We start from the raw sequence: 15,000 nt of genomic DNA on the forward strand, positions 1-15,000 counted from the left end.
CTATATGTATATAACTGTATATAGAACTATATGTATATAGAACTATATGTATATAACTGTATATAGAACTATATGTATATAACTGTATATAGAACTATATGTATATAACTGTATATAGAACTATATGAATATAACTGTATATAGAACTATATGTATATAACTGTATATAGAACTATATGTATATAGAACTATATGTATATAACTGTATATAGAACTATTTGTATATGACTGTATATAGAACTATATGTATATAACGGTATATAGAACTTTATGTATATAACTATATGTATATAACGGTATATAGAACTATATGTATATAACTATATGTATATAACGGTATATAGAACTATATGTATATAACTATATGTATATCACTGTATATAGAACAATATGTATATCACTGTATATAGAACTATATGCATATAACTATATGTATATAACGGTATATAGAACTATATGTATATAACTGTATATAGAACTATATGTATATAACTATATGTATATAACTGTATATAGAACTATATGTATATAACTGTATATAGAACTATATGTATATAACGGTATATAGAACTTTATGTATATAACTATATGTATATAACGGTATATAGAACTATATGTATATAACTATATGTATATAACGGTATATAGAACTATATGTATATAACTATATGTATATCACTGTATATAGAACAATATGTATATCACTGTATATAGAACTATATGCATATAACTATATGTATATAACGGTATATAGAACTATATGTATATAACTATATGTATATAACTGTATATAGAACAATATGTATATAACTATATGTATATCACTGTATATAGAACTATATGTATATAACTATATGTATATAACGGTATATAGAACTATATGTATATAACGGTATATAGAACTATATGTATATAACTATATGTATATAACGGTATATAGAACTATATGTATATAACTATATGTATATAACAGTATATAGAACTATATGTATATAACTATATGTATATAACGGTATATAGAACTATATGTATATAACTATATGTATATAACGGTATATAGAACTATATGTATATAACTATATGTATATGACTGTATATAGAACTATATGTATATGACTGTATATAGAACTATATGTATATAACTATATGTATATAACGGTATATAGAACTATATGTATATAACTATATGTATATAACAGTATATAGTACTATATGTATATAACTATATGTATATAACGGTATATAGAACTATATGTATATAACTATATGTATATAACGGTATATAGAACTATATGTATATAACTATATGTATATAACGGTATATAGAACAATATGTATATAACTATATGTATATGACTGTATATAGGACAATATGTATATAACTATATGTATATGACTGTATATAGGACAATATGTATATAACTATATGTATATAACGGTATATAGAACAATATGTATATAACTATATGTATATAACAGTATATATAACTATATGTATATAACTATATGTATATGACTGTATATAGAACAATATGTATATAACTATATGTATATAACGGTATATAGAACTATATGTATATAACTATATGTATATAACGGTATATAGAACTATATGTATATAACTATATGTATATCACTGTATATAGAACTATATGTATATAACTATATGTATATGACTGTATATAGAACAATATGTATATAACTATATGTATATGACTGTATATAGGACAATATGTATATAACTATATGTATATAACGGTATATAGAACAATATGTATATAACTATATGTATATAACGGTATATAGGACAATATGTATATAACTATATGTATATAACGGTATATAGAACAATATGTATATAACTATATGTATATAACGGTATATAGAACTATATGTATATAACTATATGTATATGACTGTATATAGAACAATATGTATATAACTATATGTATATAACAGTATATAGGACAATATGTATATAACTATATGTATATAACAGTATATAGAACTACATGTATATAACTATATGTATATGACTGTATATAGAACTACATGTATATAACTATATGTATATGACTGTATATAGAACTATATGTATATAACTATATGTATATGACTGTATATAGAACTATCTGTATATAACTATATGTATATGACTGTATATAGGACAATATGTATATAACTATATGTATATAACGGTATATAGAACAATATGTATATAACTATATGTATATGACTGTATATAGGACTATATGTATATAACTATATGTATATGACTGTATATAGGACAATATGTATATAACAATATGTATATAACTATATGTATATAACTGTATATAGAACTATATGTATATAACTATATGTATATGACTGTATATAGAACTATATGTATATAACTATATGTATATGACTGTATATAGAACTATATGTATATAACTATATGTATATAACAGTATATAGAACTATTTGTATATAACTATATGTATATGACTGTATATAGAACAATATGTATATAACTATATGTATATAACGGTATATAGAACTATTTGTATATAACTATATGTATATGACTGTATATAGGACAATATGTATATAACAATATGTATATAACTATATGTATATAACTGTATATAGAACTATATGTATATAACTATATGTATATGACTGTATATAGAACTATATGTATATAACTATATGTATATGACTGTATATAGAACTATATGTATATAACTATATGTATATAACAGTATATAGAACTATTTGTATATAACTATATGTATATGACTGTATATAGAACAATATGTATATAACTATATGTATATAACGGTATATAGAACTATTTGTATATAACTATATGTATATGACTGTATATAGAACAATATGTATATAACTATATGTATATAACAGTATATAGAACTATTTGTATATAACTATATGTATATGACTGTATATAGAACTATATGTATATAACTATATGTATATAACGGTATATAGAACTATATGTATATAACTATATGTATATAACGGTATATAGAACTATATGTATATAACTATATGTATATAACGGTATATAGAACTATATGTATATAACTATATGTATATAACGGTATATAGAACTATATGTATATAACTGTATATAGAACAATATGTATATAACTATATGTATATGACTGTATATAGGACTATATGTATATAACTATATGTATATGACTGTATATAGGACAATATGTATATAACAATATGTATATAACTATATGTATATAACTGTATATAGAACTATATGTATATAACTATATGTATATGACTGTATATAGAACTATATGTATATAACTATATGTATATAACAGTATATAGAACTATTTGTATATAACTATATGTATATGACTGTATATAGAACAATATGTATATAACTATATGTATATAACGGTATATAGAACTATTTGTATATAACTATATGTATATGACTGTATATAGAACAATATGTATATAACTATATGTATATAACAGTATATAGAACTATTTGTATATAACTATATGTATATGACTGTATATAGAACTATATGTATATAACTATATGTATATAACGGTATATAGAACTATATGTATATAACTATATGTATATAACGGTATATAGAACTATATGTATATAACTATATGTATATAACGGTATATAGAACTATATGTATATAACTATATGTATATAACGGTATATAGAACTATATGTATATAACTATATGTATATCACTGTATATAGAACAATATGTATATAACTATATGTATATCACTGTATATAGAACTATATGTATATGACTGTATATAGAACAATATGTATATAACTATATGTATATGACTGTATATAGAACAATATGTATATAACTGTATGTATATGACTGTATATATATTATTTATAGCCGCAGCTCGGTTGATATTTGTTCATTGTAATAAAACCCAACAATTCTACAAAAAGGTCATAAAACCTTTCATAATGATAAATGGGTAAAATGATGAAAAACAATAAGATCGAATAAGTTTATATTTATTCATTTTTAAATATCTAATTATCTATTTATAGTTGTTTAATTGTTTAATTGTATTTTATTTATTTAAAAGCAAATTCAAATTAATAAATTAAAATTGTGATAATTTCAACTGAGTTATAGTTACTTATAACATTGATTATTATGCTGAAGGTTATAATTAATAAATATTACAATAATAATTCTTATTATTTAAAAAAATTCTAATAATTCAAATTAATAAAAGAAAATAGTCATAATTCCACCTTTATAGTTACTTATAGCACACAGCACTGTTCATTATTCTAAAAAAATATATATATACATATATATATATATATATATATATATATATATATATATCATAAAATGTTGCAGTAATACCTTTTTTTATTGGACTAACAGCATTTTGTAAACAAAGGTTATTACAAGATACGGCAACATTTTATGATTTGCATCACTGGACTAATACGGCTAATCATATGTACTATATATATATATAATGTATATTAGCATTATTATTACTTATCTATATTGTCACTGGGATCAGTAGGTTTCAGTTAATGAAGTGTTAATAATCTGTTCTATTGTCATTATATAGTAATTCTGCCAAATGATTTATGATGATTGAACAATAGTAATAGCAATAATACAATACTAGTAAAAGCAATCATATAATACTGGTAACAATTATAGTAGCAATAAGATAATAGAAACAATATAATAGCAAAAATATAATAGTAATAACAATTTAACACCAATAATATGATGGTAATAATAACAACAACAATATAATAATAATAATAATAATAATAGCAATATAATAATAATAATAGTAATAATAACAATAACAATATCATAATAATAATAATAGCAATATAATAATAATAATAATAACAATATAATAATAATAATAGCAATATAATAATAATAATAGTAATAGTAACAATTTAACAGCAATAATATAATAGTAATAATAACAATATAATAATAGCAATAAAATAATAATAGCAATATAATAATAATAATAGTAATAATAATAATAGTAATATAATAATAATAGCAATATAATAATAATAATAGCAATATAATAATAATAATAGCAATATAATATTAATAATAGTAATAATAATAGTAATAATAACAATTTAACAGCAATAATATAATTGTTATAATAACAATATAATAATAATAGCAATAATAATAATAGTAATAATAATAGTAATAATAATAATAATAATAGCAATACTAACAATTTAACAGCAATAATATAATTGTTATAATAACAATATAATAATAATAGCAATAAAATAATAATAGCAATATAATAATAATAATAATAGTAGTAATAATAATAGCAATATAATAATAATAATAGTAATAATAATAATAGCAATATAATAATAATAATAATAGCAATAATAACAATTTAACAGCAATAATATAATAGTAATAATAACAATATAATATAGTGAATCCCAACATGCAGACACCAGGATCCGTCACATTTTTTGATTTAACCCTTTGAATGTTCAGATCACAATTTAAAGATCGCAGATGTGCGTCAGATCGCAGACACCACAGCACATGGATGCGACATTTATGTTCTATGAATACATTAAGCTCCTGTTCTCACCTTTCTGGACTCCTGCGGTAAATGGCCTCCAGTTCTGCGATTTCTCCTTCAGGGAACTTTCACCTACAGGATCTGATCCCAAGAAATAAATTGTATTACAGATCTTATCCCGACCCGACAACATATTATAGGGGACATTGTTGTGTATGGGGGAGATGGTCTAATATATAATGATTACAGGAGACAGGACACCCTAATGACCGACCCCCAAGTAATACTAAAGTCAGTGGGTGTCTGGGTGCTGTATGGGGTGGAGGGGTCTTGCGGGTGTCCCAGCGGGTGTGTGGATTGTCATTTAGTATGAAGGAGCCCTCGCAGTTTCTGGGGGTCCCTCAAATGTGGGTCTATCTATGGTTTGTAGGTGGTTAGAGGATTCCATGGTAGATGTGGGGGCTCCAGTAATTTATAGGGGCTCATCTATTATAAGGAGGTCCCAGTAGTTTATAGGTGTCATCTGGTATTAGGGTGCCCCAGTAATTTGTAGGTGTCCATATAGTATCAGGGTGCCCCATTAATTTGTAGGTGTCTATATTGTATTAGGGTGCCCCAGTAATTTGTAGGTGTCCATATAGTATCAGGGTGCCCCATTAATTTGTAGGTGTCTATATTGTATTAGGGTGCCCCATTAATTTGTAGGCGTCTATATAGTATTAGGGTGCCCCATTAATTTGTAGGTGTCTATATTGTATTAGGGTGCCCCATTAATTTGTAGGTGTCTATATAGTATTAGGGTGCCCCATTAATTTGTAGGTGTCCATATAGTATTAGGGTGCCCCATTAATTTGTAGGTGTCCATATAGTATTAGGGTGCCCCATTAATTTGTAGGTGTCCATATAGTATTAGGGTGCCCCAGTATTTTGTAGGTGTCCATCATTAGGGTGCCCCAGTAGTTTGAAGGTGTCCATATAGTATTAGGGTGCCCCAGTATTTTGTAGGTATCCATCTGGTATTAGGGTGCCCTAGTATTTTGTAGTTGTCCATCTAGTATTAGGGTGCCCCAGTATTTTGTAGGTGTCCATATAGTATTAGGGTGCCCCAGTATTTTGTAGGTGTCCATCATTAGGGTGCCCCGGTAGTTTGTAGGTGCCCATCTGGTATTAGGGTGCCCCAGTATTTTGTAGGTGTCCATCTAGTATTAGGGTGCCCCAGTATTTTGTAGGTGTCCATATAGTATTAGAGTTCCCCAGTATTTTGTAGGTGTCCATCATTAGGGTGCCCCAGTATTTTGTAGGTGTCCATATAGTATTAGGGTGCCCCAGTATTTTGTAGGTATCCATCATTAGGGTGCCCCAGTATTTTGTAGGTGTCCATATAGTATTAGGGTGCCCCAGTAGTTTGTAGGTGCCCATCTGGTATTAGGGTGCCCCAGTATTTTGTAGGTGTCCATCATTAGGGTGCCCCGGTAGTTTGTAGGTGCCCATCTGGTATTAGGGTGCCCCAGTATTTTGTAGGTGTCCCTGTGATTTGTGGGTGTTCCCTCAGCTCCCTGCTCTCAGGATCACAGTGTAAGGGGAGACGGCAGGAAACGCGTCCAGGAAAAAGGAAATCCGACATCTCTGCGGTTATAAGGGACCGACCGAGGGGAGAAGAGTCCGGGAGGAGAAGAGTCCGGGAGGAGAAGAGGAGAGGGCGGCTGGGAAATGAGGATGGGGGTCAGGTCCAACAGAGAATGGAGGTAATGGGGGGTCAGGTCTATCACAGAGCAGTGTTTCCCAACCAGGGTGCCTCCAGCTGTTGCAGGACTACAACTCCCAGCATGCCCGGACAGCCTTCGGCTGTCCGGGCATGCTGGGAGCTGTAGTTTTGCAACAGCTGGAGGCACCCTGGTTGGGAAACACTGTCATAGAGAATAATAGGGTGTCAGGTCTATCAGAGGATAATGGGGTGTCAGATATTGGGGTGTCGGGTCTATAGTAGAGGATGATAGGGTGTCAGGTATTGGGGTGTCAGTTCTATCATAGAGGATAATGGGGTGTCGGGTATTGCGGTGTCAGGTATTGGGGGGTCGTTTTTTTGTGGGGTGTCTGAGATATGGTTCTAGCTGATAATATAAGGATCGGGGTCGCAGATCACTACAGGGTGGGATGTGGGTGACACCAGGACCCCCAGAAGAAGCAATAAAGGTGTTCGGGGAGAAGAGCTGGGATCAGAATGGGGGCGCCCAGGAACAGATATTGGGGGGTACAGAAGAACCTGATGAATGATGGAGATGACAGAAAACATCGCAGGGAAAAGCAACAAAACACCGAGATACAAAGTGTCCTAATCCGGGGAAGTCATCGGACAAAACCCAAACTTTGTGACCTCTCCCAATGCTGACACCCCCAAAATCCCAATGCCGGGGTCTCTACCTGTCAGGTACATGTTGAGCAGGAGCTGAGATCCACTGCCCTGAGCCATGGAGCTGAGAAGTGACACCCGGGGCCGGCGCCCTATGATGAGCCCGATTATTAATACAGCCCTATTGTTATTAGGAGGAGGAGGAGGAGGATGAGATGAGGAAGATAATATCCGGGCAACAGGAGATGCTGAAGGCCCCCCCTGATGTCTGCACCCCCGGGGCCCCTCCCTGAAGCCTGTACCTCCCTGCAGCCTGCACCCCCTTTCTACAGCCTGCACCCCTTCCCTGCAACCCCTTTCTACAGCCTGCACCCCTCAGTAAAGCCTGCACCCCCTCCCTGAAGCCTGCACCCCCTCCCTGAAGCCTGCACCCCCTCCCTGCAGCCTGCACCCCTTCCCTACAGCCTGCACCTCCTTTCTACAGCCTGCACCCCCTTTCTACAGCCTGCACCCCCTTTCTACAGCCTGCACCCCTTCCCTACAGCCTGCACCCCCTTTCCTGCACCCCCTTTCTACAGACTGCACCCCTCACTACAGCCTGCACCCCCTCCCTGAAGCCTGCACCCCCTCCCTGCACCCCTTCCCTACAGCCTGCACCCCCTCCCTACAGCCTGCACCCTCTCCCTGCAGCCTGCACCCCCTGGGACCCCTCCCTACAGCCTGCACCCCCTTTCTACAGCCTGCAACCCCTCCCTGCAGCCTGCACCCCCTCCCTACAGCCTGCACCCCCTTTCTACAGCCTGCACCCCCTCCCTGCAGCCTGCACCCCTTCCCTACAGCCTGCACCCCCTTACTGCAGCCTGTACCCCCTGGGACCCCTCCCTAGAGCCTGCACCCCCTTTCTACAGCCTGCACCCCCTCCCTACAGCCTGCACCCCCTTTCTGCAGCCTGCACCGCCTGGGACTCCTCCCTACAGCCTGCACCACTTTCTACAGCCTGCACCCCCTTTCTACAGCCTGCACCCCCTTTCTACAGCCAGCACCCCCTCTTTGCAGCCTGCACCCCTGGGCCCTCTCCCTGCACCTTGCACCCCCAGGCTCCCTCCCGACAGCCTGCACCCCCTCCCTGCAGCCTGCACCTCCTCCCTACAGCCTGTACCCCCCTTTCCTGCACCCTGCATCCCCCGGGCCCCCTCCCTGCAGCCTGCACCCCCTCCCTACAGCCTGTACCCTCTTTCCTGCAGCCTGCACCCCCTCCCTACAGCCTGCACCCCCTTTCCTGCAATCTGCACCCGCTCCCTACAGCCTGCACCCCCTCCCTACAGCCTGCACCCGCTCCCTACAGCCTGCACCCCCTCCCTGCAGCCTGCACCCCCTCCCTGCAGCCTGCACCCGCTCCCTACAGCCTGCACCCACTCCCTGCAGCCGGCACCCCCCCTTGCTGCTCCTTTCATTTCCTGAGTAAAACTCTTTTTAATTAAGCCTCCATCTGACTGTCCCTGTTCACACACAGCCGCAGCCCCTTATCAGCCTCTTATCAGTCCCATCTGAGGACTCATAAAGTGTTAAGGATCAGCGTTACTCTGGAGATGCCCCCCCTCACCTTCACCCCTATTTTACGCCTGTTAACTCTTTGCAAACAGCAGCCGGCGTCAGAGATGAGGCTCCCATTGATCCGCAGGTATCTCAGCACGCTTCATTGCCTGAGACAACAACCTGCAGCCGGGGAACAGGCCATAAAGATGCAGTTATGGAGGCTCATCCTGCCATTAGCAGCCATTACTGAGAGAGTGTGTGCAAACAGAGCAGCCACAGTGCCCTGCAGAACTAGCAGGAACCTAGGAAAGCTGGGTGACAGGATCTACTAATTATGCAAACTTGGATACTGACCTCCAGCTGTTGCAAAACTACAACTCCCAGCATGCTCGGACAGCCACAGGTCAGTGTTTCCCAACCCATGTGCCTCCAGCTGTTGCAAAACTACAACTCCCAGCATGCCTAGACAGTCACAGGTCAGTGTTTCCCAACCCATGTGCCTCCAGCTGTTGCAAAACTACAACTCCCAGCATGCCTAGACAGTCACAGGTCAGTGTTTCCCAACCCATGTGCCTCCAGCTGTTGCAAAACTACAAGTCCCAGCATGCCTTTACATCCAAAAGTCAGTGTCTCCTAACCCATGTGCCTCCAGCTGTTGCAAAACTACAACTCCCAGCATGCCCGGACAGCCGACGGCTGTCCGGGCATACTGGGAGTTTTAGTTTTGCAACAGCTGGAGAACCACTGTTTGAAGGCCACTGCTCTAGACTGAGTTGCCCAAACAGTGTGTTGCAAAACTACAACTCCCAGCATGCCTGGACAGCCACAGGTCAGTGTTTCCCAACCCATGTGCCTCCAGCTGTTGCAAAACTACGACTCCCAGCATGCCTGGACAGTCACAGGTCAGTGTTTCCAAACCCATGTGCCTCCAGCTGTTGCAAAACTAAAACTCCCAGCATGCCTGGACAGTCACAGGTCAGTGTTTCCCAACCCATGTGGCTCCAGCTGTTGCAAAACTACAACTCCCAGCATGCCCTGGCAGCCGTTGGCTGTCCAGACATACTGGCACATGGGTAGGGAATGTAATGTATATGTACAGCTTTATTCTGCATTGCTTGGGTCTCTAACCTGTGGCTCTCATGCAATATGCCCAGAGAGTCAGCGGCATGCTGGGAGTTGTAGTTGCACTTGAGAGAAACAGATCACTGATCTGCAGAATATTCGTTGTGAATTGTCCCTGCATGTCTGTCTATATAATAGACTAAAATCATATACTGTATAGTGAAGAATGGAAATGATATGTGATGTCAATGAGATACATACAGGGCACAATATATGTCTGCATGAATCCCTATGACAGTGGTCTCCAACCTGAGGACCTCCAGATGTTGCAAAACTACAACTCCCAGCATGCCCGGACAACCAAAGGTCAGTGTTTCCCAACCATGGGGCCTCCAGCTGTTGCAAAACTACAACTCCTAGCATGCCTGGACAGCCAAAGGTTAGTGTTTCTAATCCAGTGTGCCTCCAGCTGTTGCAAAACTACAACTCCCAGCATGCCCAGACAGCCAAAGGTCAGTGTTTCCCAACCATGGTGCCTCCAGCTGTTGCAAAATTACAACTCCCAGCATGCCCAGACAGCCAAAGGTTAGTGTTTCTAATCCAGTGTGCCTCCAGCTGTTGCAAAACTATAACTCCCAGCTTGCCTGGACAGCCAAAGGTTAGTGTTTCTCAACCAGTGTGCCTCCAGCTGTTGCAAAACTACAACTGCCAGCATGCCCAGACAGCCAAAGGTCAGCGTTTCCCAATCATGGTGCCTCCAGCTGTTGCAAAACTACAACTCCCAGCATGCCCGGACAGCCAAAGGTCAGTGTTTCCAAACCAGGGTGCCTTTAGCTGTTGCAAAACTGCAACTTCTGAGAGTAGTAGTTTTGCAGCAGCCGTAGAGGAACTTTGGTTGGGAAACACTGCTCTATAACTTGTCTATACATTGGTATACAGTGAGCTCCCCCTAGTGGCAGCTGCGATTGAATAGAACTTGATCATTTCTTCTAGAGATGAGCGAACTTACAGTAAATTCGATTCGTCACGAACTTCTCGGCTCGGCAGTTGATAACTTATCCTGAATAAATTAGTTCAGCTTTCCGGTGGGCTGGAAAAGGTGGATACAGTCCTAGGAAAGAGTCTCCTAGGACTGTATCCACCTTTTCCAGCCCACCGGAGCACCTGAAAGCTGAACTAATTTATGCAGGATAAGTCATCAACTGCCGAGCCGAGAAGTTTGTGACGAATCGAATTTACTGTAAGTTCGCTCATCTCTAATTTCTTCCTAAAATAGCACAAATTCAGTGCAAGCTCCCCCTATAGACGCCATAGCAGTAGTGCAGTCTGTCTCTATAGTAGGAGCTCACTGCTTATAACATCTGCCTATATCTTTCCTACAGAATTATAAAATCTTACGGATTTTGTTTATTGCACTTTTAATTTTAATTGACTCTTTTTTTTTTTAATTTTTTTTTAATTTATTGTTTTGCAATTATTTTGACTTTTTCATGACAAACTGGAAAATGATGCAACACGCAAAAAAAAAAAATCAGCAAATCCGTATTTCTTAATGACAACGCGATAATTAATGACAATACTGGGATAATGGACATTGATGCATAAGATAAGCGTCTGACTCCCCCCCCCCCCCCCCCCCCCCCGAAGCCCCTCATCATACAATGCTTCTTTATCTATCTGCTGAATATTGGTAGAAAAAAAAAAAAAACTTTTGTTGTGGCAGCGGGCGCAGAGAATGCAGATGTGTGAACACTCGCCGCCCGCGAGATGCACCAGATACTGCGGCTCCTCATCTGCCATGAATAATATCAATGGGGGGGGGGAGATGATTATCTGACTCCGCTCGGTCGCCAACAGGATATGGCGAAAAGAAAAAAAAACTATAGACAATTGCCTAATATCCAGCCTGTCAGTGCAGACGGCAGGGACAATGATGGAGAGGCATAATATTAAAGAACTGGAAGATTCTGGGTCCCAAAGAATTGTTCTATAGCAGTGTTTCCTAACCCATGTGTCTCCAGCTGTTGCAAAACTACAATTGCCAGCATGCCCGGACAGCCTTCGGCTGTCCGGGCATTCTGGCAATTGTAGTTTTGCAACAGCTGGAGGCATGTGGGTTAGGAAACACTGACCATTGGCTGTCTGGGTATGCTGGCAATTGTAGTTTTGCAAACAGCTGGAGGCACACAGGTTGGGAAACACTGACCTTTGGCAGTCTTGGAATGCTGAGAGTTGAAGTTTTGCACAGCTTTAGGCCCACGGTTTGGGAAATACTGACCTTTGGCTGTCCAGGGATGTTGGGATTGCCATTCCTAATCCAGCACACTCACGCAGTGCCGCACTACCTCCTTTGTGATGTTGGGAGTTGTAGTTTTGCAACAGCTGGAGGCACACGGGATAGGAAACACTGAACTTTGGCTGTCTGGGCATGCTGGGAGTTGTAGTTTTGCAACAGCTGGAGGCACACGGGATAGGAAACACTGAACTTTGGCTGTCTGGCATGCTGGGAGTTGTAGTTTTGCAACAGCTGGAGGCACACTGGTTGGGAAACACTGACTTTTGGCTGTCTGGGAATGCTGGGAGTTGTAGTTTTGCACAGCTGGAGGACCACAGTTTGGGAAATACTGACCTTTTGGCTGTCCAGAGATGTTGGGAGTTGTAGTTTTGCAACAGCTGGAGGCACACAGGATAGGAAACACTGACCTCTGGCTGTCCGGGCATGCTGGGAGTTGTATTTTTGCAACAGGTGGAGGCACAGGGGTTGGTGAAACACTGACCTTTGGCTGTTTGGGCATGCTGGGAATTATAGTTTTGCAACAGCTGGAGGCACATGAGATAGGAAACACAGACCTTTGGCTGTCTGGGCATGCTGGGAGTTGTAGTTTTGCACAGCTTTAGGCCCACGGTTTGGGAAATACTGACCTTTGGCTGTCCAGGGATGTTGGGAGTTGTAGTTTTGCAACAGCTGGAGGCACACTGGTTGGGAAACACTGACCCTTGGCTGTCTGGGAATGCTGGGAGTTGTAGTTTTGCACAGCTGGAGGCACACGGGATAGGAAACACTGAACTTTGGCTGTCTGGGCGTGCTGGGAGTTGTAGTTTTGCAACAGCTGGAGGCACACGGGATAGGAAACACTGAACTTTGGCTGTCTGGGCATGCTGGGAGTTGTAGTTTTGCAACAGCTGGAGGCACACTGGTTGGGAAACACTGACTTTTGGCTGTCTGGGAATGCTGGGAGTTGTAGTTTTGCACAGCTGGAGGCCCACAGTTTGGGAAATACTGACCTTTTGGCTGTCCAGAGATGTTGGGAGTTGTAGTTTTGCAACAGCTGGAGGCACACAGGATAGGAAACACTGACCTCTGGCTGTCCGGGCATGCTGGGAGTTGTATTTTTGCAACAGGTGGAGGCACAGGGGTTGGTGAAACACTGACCTTTGGCTGTTTGGGCATGCTGGGAATTATAGTTTTGCAACAGCTGGAGGCACATGAGATAGGAAACACAGACCTTTGGCTGTCTGGGCATGCTGGGAGTTGTAGTTTTGCAACTGCTGGAGGAACATGGGTTTGGAAACACTGACCTTTGGCTGATCGAGCATGCTGGAAGTTGAAGTTTTGCAGCAGCTGGAGGCACACGGGTTGGGAAACACTGACCTTTGGCTATTTGGGAATGCTGGGAGTTGTAGTTTTGCAACAGCTGGAGGCACACTAGTTGGGAAACATACCTTCAGTTTCACTGCTGGCTAGCTATTATTTTCTGTTATCAGCTTTTGTTAGTCCTACTGATAAAAGAGATCTTAACATTTCAGTGAATGTGTTTCTATACTGTAACTACCTGAGTACCCGGCGTTGTCCGGTTTTCCTACCTTATCCTTGTGGGGGAGGAAAAGCAACAAAGGAGGAAGCTCTTCTCCTCATATCTCGTCCTTAAATCCCGGCCCCAAATGCCCTCCTCATATTTCTGTCCTCATATCCCGTCCTCATATTTCTGTCCTCATACCCCGTCCTCATACCCCGTCCTCATTCCCCTAATCATATCCCCTAATCATATCATATCCCGACCTCAAATCCCGTCCTCATATCCCGTCTCCATATCCCACCCTCATATCCAATCCTCATATCCCGTCCCATATCCTGTTCTCATGTCTAATCCTCATATCCCATAATCATATCCTGACCTCATATCCCGTCCCCATATCCCGTCCCCATATCCAGTCCTCCTATCCCGTCCTCCTATCCCGTCCTCCTATCCCGTCCTCCTATCCCGTCCTCCTATCCCGTCCTCCTATCCCGTCCTCCTATCTAATCCTCATATCCTGTCCTCAGGTGGGGATAAGTTGTGGTAAAGATATTGTAAACTGAAAATATAAGGGGTGTGGCTTAAAGGGTGGGCGTGTCTTTGCAAGATGGGGCATGGAATGCAGAGAAGGGGTGGCCGGGACTGACCCATTCACGAGGAGATTGGAGCTTG

At 39.0% G+C, this 15,000-nt stretch overlaps 1 protein-coding gene across 2 annotated transcripts in view; it reads right to left on the reverse strand.

Moving 5' to 3' along the window:
- LOC130284759 (protein FEV-like) overlaps positions 1–8,162 on the reverse strand; it is a 21,036-nt gene extending 12,874 nt beyond the window's left edge. The window contains exons 1-2 of one of the 2 annotated variants that reach the window (XM_056535476.1): positions 8,005–8,162; positions 5,653–5,724 (exon numbers count right to left, since the gene is read on the reverse strand). In XM_056535476.1, the coding sequence (XP_056391451.1) occupies positions 5,653–5,724; positions 8,005–8,053 (121 nt within the window). In that variant the 5' untranslated portion in view covers positions 8,054–8,162. Of the gene's footprint in view, positions 1–5,652; positions 5,931–8,004 lie in introns of those variants that run through there. The other variant, XM_056535475.1, reaches the window with a different exon arrangement.
- Between the last annotated feature and the right edge of the window lie 6,838 nt (positions 8,163–15,000).

This window comes from Hyla sarda, chromosome 8, assembly GCF_029499605.1.
Source record: "Hyla sarda isolate aHylSar1 chromosome 8, aHylSar1.hap1, whole genome shotgun sequence".
Taxonomy (NCBI): domain Eukaryota; kingdom Metazoa; phylum Chordata; class Amphibia; order Anura; family Hylidae; genus Hyla; species Hyla sarda.